At 42.5% G+C, this 14,901-nt stretch overlaps 1 protein-coding gene across 2 annotated transcripts in view; it reads right to left on the bottom strand.

The window, feature by feature from the left end:
* The window catches only part of ube4b (ubiquitination factor E4B, UFD2 homolog (S. cerevisiae)), a 47,773-nt gene extending 39,693 nt beyond the window's left edge, over window positions 1-8,080 (bottom strand). For both annotated transcript variants that reach the window (XM_039008270.1, XM_039008269.1), the window contains exons 1-4: window positions 7,792-8,080; window positions 4,766-4,985; window positions 2,612-2,747; window positions 934-1,021 (exon numbers count right to left, since the gene is read on the bottom strand). In XM_039008270.1, the coding sequence (XP_038864198.1) occupies window positions 934-1,021; window positions 2,612-2,747; window positions 4,766-4,985; window positions 7,792-7,815 (468 nt within the window). In that variant the 5' untranslated portion in view covers window positions 7,816-8,080. The remainder of the gene's footprint in view (window positions 1-933; window positions 1,022-2,611; window positions 2,748-4,765; window positions 4,986-7,791) is intronic.
* Window positions 8,081-14,901: the final 6,821 nt, after the last annotated feature.

Raw genomic sequence — 14,901 nt, 5'->3', positions numbered from 1 at the left:
CATCTGAATTAGCATGCCCTTACCTATTTTGAATTTAGGGATCATTGGGAGACTTTTTAATAGAACTAAAAGTAATTAACTCAAAACCAAAGTTGTTTTATCAGCCAGGAGCAAGGTCTTTATATTAACGTCAAAAATGGCTCTCTGACCATCCAAAATGACCTACTTATTATGACCAAAATGAAGATGTATTTTTCTTTGAGAGTTAGCAATTTATTTCCTTTTCTACATTGACAGGAGTATCAAAGGGACATTTATTTTCACGTACACAATGGAACCGCTAAAGTGTATGAATCCACTGCTCATTTGGTGAAAAGTATTGTGGTACAAAGTCTCCAACAGAAAAAGTGTTCCATTGACTTCCATTCATTTGGCAGATCTTTTTCTTGACAGAGGTCATGTCTGAAATAGCACCCCATTCCCTATGCTATATCGTGCACTAGTTTGAAGTGCTGGTCAAAAGTAGTGCACTACATAGGGAATAGATTGCCTGGCTACCCAGACTCTTTGTTCCGGCCAAATGCCACTCCAGGCCCACAAACGTTTCTTCTCTGCAATGAGTGTGGATTTGACTCCATCCCCGACCCCTCTAGAATGTGAACACATTAAGACCGTCTGATTTGTCCCAGAAACCAATGGGTTGGGCCAGAGCCATAACACACGTGAATGAAGCGCCGTATTCAAAAGTACATAATTGGCTTTGATACGGATTGGTTAGACACGATCCAATCATTACTTTTCCCCCCACCACAAATTACTTTCAATGATGGCAGATTATTCAGACTGAAGTATGTAGAGAATGATAAGAGAAGTGGAATAATTCAGTTTGAGCCTTCAGGCATGGGAATAGATGGTGCCTTTTTAGACACAGCCAAAGTGACTGATTAAAGTACAGCAAGTACAGTAAGGGGGCGAAATGGGAGCTCTGCCTACCTTTTCAGCCAGGTCCCTCTTCTCCCTGCGATCACTGTCCTCCACCTCCATGTTCTCTATCCCTGAGTCCACATCCACCTGGGACATGCTGCCGGGCCACACGCACAGAGACAGAGGGAGAGAGGAGCAACATAGATAGGGACAACCAATTTATCCCTCCACCAAATCACACAAACAGACCATCAACTGTACTACAACTCAAAAATGACAAAACACACCGTGGCGATGAACAGTTCAAATCAGCTTGTGGCGGTCCTATCGCCTATGACGAGCGCACCGTCTGTTATTTTCTGTTCATTTCCGGACGATTCTACATGTTGAATCGCCACCATTCGTTGACACCCAGCAGTCGATCTCTTACACTTACGTTGCTTATGTGGCCATCCACCGCTTTTAACCGTTTGTCGGCACAGTTTTGTTCTTAAGATGTGCAATTAGCATTCATGGTAAATTCAGAACAGCTAAAATCCTTAAGCCTCTGTTGTGCATTTAAGTGCTTTCATGTTTTGTGCTATTCCCCTTACCTTAAAGCTGCAATCTTTATCGGTGAACCTGACACGTTTATTTGTGATATTACAACGGCTCGCACGCCATTGCACATGCGATAGAACAGCGGAGTATTTTTTTATACAATGCTGGATGCTAATTTCCTCAAGACAAAAACAAAATGTGCCTGGGGTGGCCAGTGGCACTGTTTCACCTATCGCGGAGCTCAGCATTAACACATATCTTTGTATAACCCAGTGCACACATTGTATCAAGCTTTAAACTTTCTAACTTGAGTAGGAATGAAGGGATGCATGTGACATCTATTAAAGCTTTGGGTAAGGAGTTCATAAGGGGTGAATGGATACAGTAAGCATGAGATCAGACTGACCCCGGGCCATAACAATTGAACAGAGCTGAAATGTGATGACTGTCATCCTAGCCTCTTCTCTTATGTTGAATTACACTTTGTTTAGTTTATTTGACCATTTTAAACACACTTCAAAAGACAACATAAATAAAATCATTGACGAACACACAAAAAAGTCAAGACTTACAGTGGTGTGAGAAAGTTTGAACCCTTTAGGATTTTCTGCATTTCTACATAAGTTTGAGCTAAAATGTGATCAGATCATCATCTAAATCCTAATAATAGATAAAGTGAACCTGCTTAAACAAATAACAAAAAAAATTGTACTTATGAAATTCTTTATTGAGCAAATTGATCTTAAATTCAATGTATTGGTTGGAAAAAGTAAGTGAACCGCTTGATTAATGAGCTCAATTAAATGTATTAAACTAGTCAAACGTGTAGTATTTGGTCCCATATTCCTAGCACAAAATCAATTTGAATCAATTTGCCTAACAAAAGAAATGAAAAGGTTGTGCTATTTGTTTAATCAGGTTCACTTTATTATTAGGACTTTGATCACATTTTAGGTCAAATGTATGCAGAAATACAGCAAATCCTAAAGGGTTCACAAACTCACCACTATGTCCAGTGTGGTCTTCTAAATTGACCTCTTACCCCTAAACACTCCTGGCCTGTAGATCTGAGAGGATTGGGGTAGATAAACATCATGGCAATAGCTTAATCTTGCCTTCGAATCTCCATATTGCTTACACCTCCTAGCCAAACCTCTCAAAACTGGGCTAAGGGTCGGTTTTGAATCGACCAGTCCGAGTTGCTCACCTCTTTTCACAGGAGGCTGTGTCAATGTCCATGCTCTGGGATCGGGAAAGACTCTGGGACTGGGTCTCCAGGCTGTTGGAGGGAGAGCTGGAGAGGGAGCTCACTCCTTCGCTGCTCTGACTGCAGTACGCCACCCCTGGGACAGGTACGAAAGTAGTACACCTGGTCAAAAGTAGTACACTACATAGGGAGCCATTTGGGACACAACCAAAGAGCTCAGTGTGTGAGGAATACAGTATATTTGACTAGACCCCCATGGCTTTCTCTGCATATGTACAGTATGTCCATTGGCAAAAGCACTTTTTTGTCAGCTAGCCAAGTTAGGCTACCAGAAATGAACTTGAACACACAGCTGTGTGAGTGTGTGAATTGGAAAGCCTGTCTACTCAACAGCTAAGGACAAAGCTGATTAAGGCCCATATCCAATGGCTAAAGAAAGACCAGGAATTACCACCTGACTACAGAACCCTCAACATAATGTGGAAAACATGGGCCTTGTTCAGCAGGGCATCATTTAGATGGATAGAAATACATTGTGTAGAACAGACATGCCCCTGTGACATGTAAAAAAAAGTATGGCAGTTGGACCGCAATGGTGCAGACTGCCTCCGTTGAAAATGAATGCCTTCTGCCTGACTGGAAAAGATATCAAAGCAGTTCATGGACACAGGGTGTTATTGTTGAAGCCTGATGCCAGTGCCGTTTGTTGCACCCTCCTGAACACGACCTTGGTTGTGTTCAATTGGGATGAACAGCTGTAAACTAACAGCATTTTCCGCAAAGGTAGGCTAAGCCATTTTGCATTTTTATTTGCTAGCTAAGTTCATGTTGAGATAAACAGATTTCCACAAATGTGGTATTCTGTGTAACATTTATTGGAAATTAGTTTATGTTTATTGAAAGCCTATATCAAATTATTTTACATTTTGGCAACTTAAGGATTTGGGTCTATCATGTAAAAAAACAACCAAAAAAAACCACTTGAAACTGAGAATAACATCATTACACATTGTGAATCTCATTTTAAAGCAATCAGTCAGTCATTAAGGTAGCTTACTTTGCCAGAGTAGGCTAACCAGTACAAACAATAGGGGAGAGACTGTATTCATCGATATCTATGACTCAATAGTATAGGTTCTAGAGTACTGTATGCGTTTGTGAAAGCAGCATTTCTCACACCGATGCCAAATGAGGACACAGTTTATATCTCCCATGGACTTCAGAACAAGATCCTAAAATAGGCCATTAACTGCAGAGGCAGTAGGAATGTAATGTTCAAGAATATAGGCTATTCCCAGATTGTGGGCTTAGAATGCCACACTGCTTTCCACTCTGACTTCCGCTGGCTGAGAATGTTAGCACTCATCTGTGCCCTTAGCTGAACTCAGGCCAAGGCTGGTGCACGAACGGCACAGCGACTGTGCACTTTCCTGGTAAAGGGCACGATGGCAGGTTCGGGAGACTTTGTTTTGCTTGAGACCAAGTTTGTTCATGGTGATTCCATAGCTGGTCGCTATTTGTTCGAGGCTACCAGGTTTTCCAAACCACTGAAGATCAACTTAACAAACAAGCCTACTCCAACCGGGCCTATTTTGCATCTGCTTAGAGTCCTGGAACTACTTAAAACCAGACTGCCTACCAAAGATTCTGAACTGTGGTTCTTTTAAGCCCGACTGAGTGGAAAGTACACATTTGTACATAAGCATGTTCACTCAATACAACACGGATAAGGGGCAGAGTATTTCAGCCTATTAATGCTTCTTACGGTTACATTTAAATAAATAAAAATGTATACTAGCCAGTAATGTCTGAACTTGACCTATAGCCTAATTATGGCCACCTGTGTTTTTGTTGTTGTCATTCTCAGCATGAATGGTGAGGCTGAAATGCGTCCATGCAGGGCAGATAAAGGAATTTTATTGACGTGAGCCTTTTGAGTGCTATTTCATTCACTATGTAGCTAATTAGCCTACAGCAATGCCTTTACAGCAAGCAACAGCCTGCAAGCAATCTGACAAAACTTGTTTAGCTCCCAATGTAGGAGATTTTGTGAAAGCTAGCTACAGAACACACTATATAAATGCAAACAAAAGATTGAGGCTTTGCTGAATGTTTTGGTCATCTTTAAACATGCTGTCTAAGATGTGCTCATACCAGATGCGCCAATAGGAGAGGTGGCGGGGGTGACATTCTGGACATTGAGCCCAAGTGAATGTGAGGCGGCTGGTGGTAGGGGCTGGGGTGTGGCCCCTGAGGTCCCAGGAAGGGGCCAGGGGGGGGTCTCTCTCTGTGGGGACGTCAGGGGAGTGCTGAGGGGGGTGCTGGGCTGGGATGTTTGCCCCCCTGCAAGTCTGGCCAGTCTCCTTCTGCGGATCTGTAATGAACAGAAGCAAGTTAGCTAGTTACCCAATGATGATTCAGTCTACTTAACAGTAGAGACACAGACCAACATGAGAGACACTGATTTGATCATTAATCATGGTCAAAGGGATACATCGGGATTTTGGCATTAAAGCCCTTTATCTACTTCCCCAGAGACAGATGAACTCATGTATACCATATTTATGTCTCTGTATCCAGTATGAAGGAAGTTGGAGGTAGTTTTGTAAGCCAATGCTAACTAGCGTTAGACTTCCAGTCATTGCACTATGGTATCTACTAGCATGCTAGCAGTTACCATATACTTCGTCATTGTGCAAACTGCATGCAGAAACATTAAAAAAAAAACACTGATAGACGATAACATTTATTTAGGTGTTGTTTGCCTACATCTTTCGGAATAATAAAATGACAGCTAGAAGCTAGCTAGCTAACGGCATGTTAAACTGACTTGGGCCCGGTTTCTCAATAGCGATGGAACTTAGGTTAATGAATGTTTTAACAATGCATCTTTCTGACAGCTGCCAAAGATGTAACATGCATTTCCAAAAACACCACGCAGAGACAACGGTCGCTAAGTGCGCCATTGGAGCATCAGCTTTCTCTATTCAAATCTTTCGGTGGCATTAGAAATATTGCACAATACTGAAAATTTAATCAGCTCTTAGACAGATATTACCACCTACGGCTGCAAATATTGAGGCAGCTTACTTTAATGCTCAGCGGTGTTGTGGTGCCTGGAGAAGGAATGGCGCGCTGTGTGAAAAAGTCTATGACAAAAAGTAACACTCTGAATGACCTAAAATTACAAATTCCATATTTCTTTTTCACAGTCAGGCCAATCCAAGCTGTACTGTGCAAGTAGGCTAATAATAGGCCTACTATTGAAATAGATGAGGCTTTGTCAGAAATTCTCAGGTTTCAGATATTTCAAATGTTCTCAGGTTTTCGCTCTGTCAGTTTTTAAATAGAAAAACAACCAAATTGGATGTTCTAAGTCCACAAACAGTGCTTTTAGCACATCAGGAGACCACTTTTGAGGTTATGGAAAATTCTAAGAAATGTAGATTTTTTTGTGTATTTACCCTTTAATTCAGGCACCTAGCACTGTTTGGTTGTCTTGTTTCTGTAATGCACATGAGCTGGCGTTTACAAAAACAAATGGATTGATGCAAATAATCATATCCTTCTGCCAGGTCGACATAGGCTACTTTGTAGCTAGTTAACATCTAATGGAAAAGGTTTTTTGAGAAAGCCTTTCAATCTAACAGAAGGCCCATCTTTTTCCTGTTACTTAATTGTTTGAAACCTGGACGTTTTACTTCATGAGGCACATCTTGCTTCAAATTAGCCTATTGCCAAAATCCTACCATAGAAACGTGGAGGCAAATATTTTATAAAACACTTCGTCATATGCATGGAGGCAATTATTTTATAAAGACTCCCTCTTATGTGCTCTCCTGTTTTATTGGTTTCCAAATCATATTTCTTTCATTGTATAGCAGCCAAAGGCATTATGCTGGTCATATTAGCAACCCATAATAGTTATTGCATCTTCAGATCTCCACTCATTCTAAATGGATATTTCCATCTCTGTCCATGAGACCGCTTGCATCTGTGGTGCGCAAATTGCATTTTGAAACATATGTGAGTAGGCCTCCCACCGTGTGCACATTGCTGCACTTAAAGAAATAATTGTTGATCAACATTTTAAGCTAAACATTATGATCTGTTCCATCAGCCTTATTAATTGATAGTGTATACATCCACTACACTACTTTGATACGCATCCTGGTGATTAAGTAGTGAGTATACACAATGCCCACAAGAAAAACTACAACACTGCTAATGCTTACCCAATAACAAAACGCACTAAATTACCTATTTGGTACATAACTGCGCACCTGTTACGCTACACATCATGAACTATATTGAAAAATTACAGACAGTAGCCAACAAGTAGCAAAATAGAACTCTATTGAAAATGTAATGCATATGATTGAAGTTGGCCTATAGTCTACTAATGATATTTATATGCAGTCATCTCGGTTTTCATTGGAAGCATATCTGTCTGTATACGTCGCTTGTCTGTATCAATTGCAAAAACATTGGCAACTTTGTATTTGTAGTCAAGTTTGTAATTTAGTTATCGGCGGTCACAGAGAGACGGATAAACCAAGTGATTATATGTTTAGCGGAGTTCTTCTGTGTATAAAGCGACGCGGGAGGGCAAAAAAAGCATTAACGACGCACTTCGCTGTTCTATGAGTGGTGTGAGACAGGTGTTAGATTACGAGGGTTTTAATAACGCTAGTTTTGGAAAACAACAGATTTAACGATGCTCCTACGAAGGTTATAGTGATGAATTTAGCGTTAAGAGGCTTTTTGGAAAACGGGCCCTGATTGGTTGCACAATGCCATGGTGGCCTGCTGTGTTATGCTGAGTCGCCTAGCTAGCTAGCTAACGTAGCTACCTGCCTTTAGTTAATAGGCTAGCTAGTTACATAGTGTGAGCTAAATAGCCAGTAACGTTACTAACGTATCAAAACCTACCCATTAATGGACGTCAAGGTATCCAAACACTTATTATCGAAAAGGCCAGCGTTAAAATGGTGTGTTGGCTAGCTAACGTTACTGTTATATCTCCGGCTTTATGCTTAACGCGTTACTGTAGTGTCACTGACTAGCTAGTTACGTTAGCCTTTGAAAGCGTAACGTTAACAACGACGACATTGACTTTTGTCGACACAAATTGAAAAAAACGAATAGTAGTTTTTAGCAACATTACGTTGTTATCTTACCTCGTCGGCACTCAACTCCTCCATCGTTTTCCCTTTATTTTCAGCTAGCTTTACTAATTTTGCCAGCCAGCTAGCTATCTGTTTAATAGAACCAAATGTGCATAGTCTAACTCGTGAAACAAATAGCAATTTGTCTTGATTGCCTCGAAGTTAAAAAAAGAGGATGCGTGCGTTTCCTCAAATGAGTGCTATCTATTCGAATTATACGAAGAATGAAACACACAAAAGTATTATTCATCAAAACCACTGAGGTATGATCAAAACACGAAGGTTGCCATTTTGGATCATGTGTCACGTGACTGGGGACTGACACTTTACAAAGGGAGGTCCCAATACCGGGAGGTCTTACACTATATACAAAAGTATGTGGACACCCCTTCAAATTAGTGGATTCGGCTACTTCAGCCACACCCGTTTCTGTCAGGTGTATAAAATCGAGCAAACAGCCATGCAATCTCCATGCCTCAGCCGCGAATTGGTAGGCCATGCAAGCTCACAGAACAGAATCGCTGAGTGCTGAATCGTCTGTCCTCGGTTGCAACACTCACTAGCGAGTTCCCATCTGCCTCTGGAAGCAACACCAGCACAAGAACTGTTCATCGGGAGTTTCATGAAATGGGTTTCCATGACCGAGCAGCCACACACAAACCTAAGATCACCATGGGCAATGCAAAGCGTCGGCTGGAATGGTGTAAAGCTCACCGCCATTGGACTATGGAACAGTGGAAACGTGTTCTCTGGAGTGATGAATCACTCTTCACCATCTGGCAGTCCGACGGAAGAATCTGGGTTTGGCGGATGCCAGGAGAACACTACCTGCCCGACTGCATAGTGCCAACTGTAAAGTTTTGGTGGAGGAGGAATAATGGTCTGGGGCTGTTTTTCATGGTTCGGGCTAGGCCCCTTAGCTTAGTTCCTGTTGAGGGAAATCTTAACGCTACAGCATACAACAACATTCTAGACGATTCTGTACTTCCAACTTTGTAGCAACAGTTTGGGGAAGGCCGTTTCCGGTTTCAACATGACGATGCCCTCGTGCACAAAGCAACGTCCATACAGAAATGGATTGTCACCTTTGGGATGAATTGGAACTCCAACTGCGAGCCAGGCCTAATTGACCAATGTTAGTGCCTGTCCTCACTAATGCACTTGTGGCTGAATGGAAGCAATTCCCCACAGAAATGTTCCAACATCTAGTGAAAAGCCTTCCCAGAAGAGTGGTGGCAATTTTAGCAGCAAAGGAGGGACCAACTCCATATTAATGCCCATGATTTTGGAATGAGATGTTGGACGAGCAGAAAGTACACATACTTTTGGTCATGTAGGTTATGTGTAAAAAAATAATACTTGTTTACACAAACTTATAACTTCTTTATGTTATTATCGTGGTTAAATTACATTTAGCTAATTATATTTTTGGGGGCAGGTAGCTTAGGGTCAGAGGCGCAGGCCAGCAACCTCGGTCGTCAGTTCAAATCCCAAATCTGGTCTTGAAACCGGTGGGTATCCTATCCCCACCTGATCTACAAACTAGATTATATAATTACTGGTAACACAGGCTCTTATTGCCAAATCTTTGACTGCTGCTAATACAGTCTTGGCAGTCCTCTTTTACTATCATATTCTCGTCCTATCCTTGACATGTTCACTGGGACAGGGGTTTTGGAGAAAAAAGTCATAGCCTAGACCAGAGCTCTCCAACCCTGTTCCTAGAGAGCTACCCTACTGTAGGTTTACGCTCCAACGCCAACTTTATCTGACCTGATTTAACTCGTCAACCAGCTAATTATTAGAATTTGATAAGCTAGATTAGGGTTGAAGCAAAAACCTATAGGACCGTAGCTCTCCAGGAACACGGTTGGAGAGTCCTACAATTTAGCAAATTAACACTGGAGTGATAGATGAGCAGATGGTGATGTGCAAAAGAGCAGAAAAGTAACTAAAAACAGTATGGGGATGAGGTAGGTAGATTGGGTGGGCTATTTACAGATGGGCTATGTACAGCTGCAGCAATCGGTTAGCTGCTCAGATAGCTGATGTTTAAAGTTTGTGAGGGAAATATAAGTCTCCAGCTTCAGCGATTTTTGCAATTCGTTCCAGTCATTGGCAGCAGAGAACCTGAAGGAAAGGCGGCCAAAGGGGGTGTTGGCTTTGGGGATGACCAGTGAGATATACCTGCTGGAGCGTGTGCTACGGGTGGGGGTTGTTATCGTGACCATTGAGCTGAGATAAGGCGGAGCTTTACCTAGCATAGACTTATAGATTACCTGAAGCCAGTGGGTCTGGCGACGAATATGTAGCGAGGGCCAGCCGACTAGAGCATACAGGTCGCAGTGGTGGGTGGTATAATATCCTGACTACACCGCGAGCGTTGCAAAATAAAGGTAGAAATCTATGTTATTCAATTATTGCACCCACACTGCTCACGAGCGTCTGCGTTGCCAAGGGCTAAAATAAAAGTCCTTTCTATTTCTGACGCAGATCGCGCTGCAAGTCCTGCCTCTCCCATCTCCTCATTGGTTTATAGAAGCAGGTACCCACGTGCCATCTCCTCATTGTTATACCCACGTGGGTGATTGAAAGATTAACTGTGTTGCTGGTTGTCGTGGTAATACTATGAACGTTTAGATGCCAATCACCATATAAGTTCAAAGATGAAAAAGCCTGGAAGGAAGAGAGATGACTAGAAACGATTCTGTTGGCCGTTTTATGTGTGGATTAATTGTCAGAGTAGAGGACCTTGTGCATTTCAGGTAAAATAACAACCTAATGTTTATATCCCAGGACAAATTAGCTAGCAACAGCAAGCTAGCTAAATAGGACAAATTAGCTAGCAAGTGCAAGCTAACTAGCTAAATTGCCATAAATGTTTAATGCTTTTCGACCTGTCCCCAAATTGTCATTTTTGTAGGGGGACAAAATAAATGTATGCACGATGTCGCACGAGCGCAGCCGGTTTGGGTTCCGTGTAAGGGGCTTTGGTGACAAAACGGATGGCACTGTGATAGACTGCATCCAGTTTGCTGAGTAGAGTATTGGAAGCTATTTTGTAAATGACATCGCCGAAGTCGAGGATCGGTAGAATAGTCAGTTTTACGAGGGTATGTTTGGCGGCGTGAGTGAAGGAGGCTTTGTTGCGAAATAGGAAGCCGATTCTAGATTTCATTTTGGATTGGAGATGTTTAATATGAGTCTGGAAGGAGAGTTTACAGTCTAGCCAGACACCTTGGTATTTGTAGTTGTCCACATATTCTCAGTCAGAACCGTCCAGAGTAGTGATGCTAGTTGGGAGTGCGGGTGCGGGCAGCGAACCATGCGTCTGGTTTTACTAGCATTTAAGAGCAGTTGGAGACCATGGAAGGAGTGTTGTATGGCATTGAAGCTCATTTGGAGGTTAGTTAACACAGTGTCCAAAGAAGGGCCAGATGTATACAGAATGGTGTCGTCTGCGTAGAGTTGGATCAGAGAATCACCCGCAGCAAGACCGACATCGTTGATATATACAGAGAAAAGAGTCGGCCCGAGAATTGAACCCTGTGGTACCCCCATAGAGACTGCCAGAGGTCCGGACAACAGGCCCTCCGATTTGACACACTGAACTCTGTCTGAGAAGTAGTTGGTGAACCAGGCGAGGCAGTCATTTGAGAAGCCAAGGCTGTTGAGTCTGTCGATAAGAATACAGTGATTGACAGAGTCGAAAGCCTTGGCCAGGTCGATGAAGACTGCTGCTTATTCTTCAGAAGAACATCTTCAGAGAATGTGTAAATCTACACTAAAACATAGACACTGAAACCTTAGGCTGCTGCTTTTCAACCTTTTTGATGATAGGCTACACATGAGCTCATGCTCAAAATGCAGTGAAAAGAGAGTATTATAAGAGTATCATAAAGGCTGTATGATTTATGGAGTCAACTAATTGACAGTGCTACATTTTCACATTTCTATTTTTCATAATGTAAAATGCATTTTCCATATTATACAGTCTATGCTTGATATTTTATTCACAAGTTTGTGGCAAGTCTGTTGGAGCTAGGAACACAAGCATTTCACTACACCCACAATAACATCTGCTAAATATGTGTATGTGACCGATAAAATCTGATTTGAAGTCTAGAATTTCTCTTAATACTGACTTTTGCAGCAAGGCTAATGACTTTGGGAAAATCAAATCCAGTTGTGTTTAGATTATTCTCAGCTCCCTACCTTCACTCATGGCAAGACAGAACAGAGGACCACAAAGAACACAATTTAATTTTGTGTGCCGGTAATACGGCAGAAGTCTTATCCAGTTACTGACTGATATCTGCTAAGATTTCCTAAGCCTTTACAATGTGGAATATACTTTTCTTAACATCCATATTATAGACCAGGGGTACTCAACTCTTACCCTACGGGTCCGGAGCCTGCTGTTTTTTTTCTCTACCTGATAATTAATTGCACACACCTGTTGTCCCAGGTCTAAATCAGTCCCTGATTAGAGGGGAACAATTAAAACATGCAGTGGAACTGGTTTTGAGGTCCAGAGTTGACTTTGAGGGTTATAGACCATTATTAATTCAGGTGAGAATTCTCCTCTTAAAAATGTCAACCAAGCCCTGCTGTGTTCTTCTTTTCGAATTATGTACCGTACAATTTTATAACAATAATCCAATGGTGTCCTCTAATGGTCAAAAAGTATAAAGTTTTTCATTTGGGACTATCAAATGAACAGTCAAGTCATATTGCCCCAGACAATGCCAGATAATTTACAGCTCATAGACCTGGGTTTCTTTCCCCTATGCTTAGGGTTCAATCTAGGAATAACACAATTGGTTTACATCATGGACCATCTTATCTTCTTCTCAAGAAGATGGTTGACGTGAGTAAGGTCTTTAATCAGGTCAACACTTGAAAGGCTGTGGGGCCAGACAGTATTCCAGGACTCGTTCTCAGAGCATGCGCAGATCAGCTGATAGTCATATTCACGGTAATTTTCAACATCTTGTCCCAGTCTGTAGTCTCCACGTCTTAAAATGACTACCATCATTCCTGTTCCCAAGAACTCCAACATTTCATGCCACAATGACTACCGCCCTGTAGCACTCACATCTGTAATCATGAAGTGTTATGAAAGACTGGTTGTGACACATCAACTCCATCATCCCAGACACCCTAGATCCACTCGAATTTGCATACTACCCCAACAGATCCATAGACAACGCAATTGCACTCCACACTGCCCTCACCCACCTAGATAAGAGAATGCTGAGAATGCAAATAGTATGGGTAGCCATTTGATTAGATGTTCAGGAGTCTTATGGCTTGGGGGTAGAAGCTGTTTAGATGCCTCTTGGACGTAGACTTGGCGCTCTGGTACTGCTTGTCGTGTGGTAGCAGAGAGAACAGTCTATGACTACGGTGGCTGGAGTCTTTGACAATTTTTAGGGCCTTCCTCTGACACCACCTGGTATAGAGGTCCTGGATGGCAGGAAGCTTGACCCCAGTGATGTACTGGGCCGTTCGCACTACCCTTTGCAGTTCCTTGTGGTCGGAGGCCGAGCAGTTGCCCAACCAGTCAGGATGCTCTCGATTGTACAGCTGTAGAACCTTTTGAGGATCTGAGGACCCGTGCCAAATCTTTTCAGTCTTCTGAGGGGTAATAGGTTTTGTCGTGCCCTCTTCACGACTGTCTCGGTGTGCTTGGACCATGTTAGTTTGTTGATGATGTGGACACCAAGGAACTTGAAGCTCTCAACCTGCTCCACTGCAGCCCCGTCGATGAGAATGGGGGCGTGCTCGGTCCTCTTTTTCCTGTAGTCCACATTCTTTTTCACTGCTTGGTATGGCAACAGCACCGCCCTTGATCACATGGAGCTACAGAGGGTGGTGTGGAGAGCCCAGTACATCACTGGGGCCGAGCTCCCTGCCATCCAGGACTTCTATATCAGGCTGTGTGAAAAGAAGGACCTGAAAATTGTTAAAGACTCCAGCCTCCCAAGCCATAGACTGTTCTCTCTGCCGCCGCACAGCAAGCGGTACCAGTGCATCTAGTATCACACCAACAGGCTCCTGAACAGCTTCTATCCTGATGCCTAGTCATCTTTCCCTGGTACATATCTACCTCTATCACTCCAGTATCCCCGTACATTGTAATTATGGTACTGGAACTGACGCTGTACATAGCTTCTTACTTTCTCGTGTTCTTATTTCTTATTTCTCATGTTTCTGTTCTGTCATTTGTTCTTTTTTGTGCAACATTGATATTGATTACTGCATTGTTGGGTTTGGAGCTTGTAAGAAAGGCATGTCACTGTACTTGTGCACGTGACATTAAAATGTGAACCCTTAAAGTGCATTCCTTCACATTCTTTTTGAAAACTTGCTTGCAGACCTGGCCTTCACAGTATAACTCCTGAGAAAAGAGAATAGGAATATAAGATGCATAAGAGAATGTAGTTTATCTTTCTCTATTCAGTGTGTCCAATCACCTTCCCAATCTGTTCACACACCAGCTTACTCCCCTTCATGTCACCAGCGACTGTATGATACACAGAGCAAAAAGCATGTCCATCATTTTTGAAAGACTGACCTCGTAGTTCATGTAGGCTAGCTAGAACAAGCTCAATTACACTAATCATTATCACAAATGCTCTTTTAATGGGAACCTCAATATTCTTTGGATCTAATCTTTGACCAAAGTGGTTAATGTCAGGTTAGTCTCGCACAACCTGACTAGAAGGCTGGTCCAGGTCGTTAGGGTGCGTTCCGTCTCTAACTTGAACTGCAGACTGTTTGTGAAGGAACGCTCATTAATGACCTGGACCAGAGCTAGCGAAGCCAGTGCGAGACTTGGGAGTCTGGCTTTGCTAGACTTAAACAGGTTGCCTGGATCGCACCTTGCAGTGCCTAGTATCTAGCCCATTGGTGAAAGAGAAAGTATAGTTGCAGAATGGCCTGAGGATTTTGATTATGTTCAGGTCACCCTGTCACTCGATCACCTCCCCCAGCTTCAGCATCTGAGCGATTTTACAAACTGTGGGATCAATACCTGGCGATGGACAGAGTGTAAGTACACATGATCAGACATACACTGAGTATTCCAAACATTAGAAACACCTTCCTAATATTGAG

The sequence above is a fragment of the Salvelinus namaycush genome, chromosome 14, assembly GCF_016432855.1.
Source record: "Salvelinus namaycush isolate Seneca chromosome 14, SaNama_1.0, whole genome shotgun sequence".
In the NCBI taxonomy this organism is placed as follows: domain Eukaryota; kingdom Metazoa; phylum Chordata; class Actinopteri; order Salmoniformes; family Salmonidae; genus Salvelinus; species Salvelinus namaycush.
This window is presented reverse-complemented; position numbering and strand designations above follow the sequence as displayed.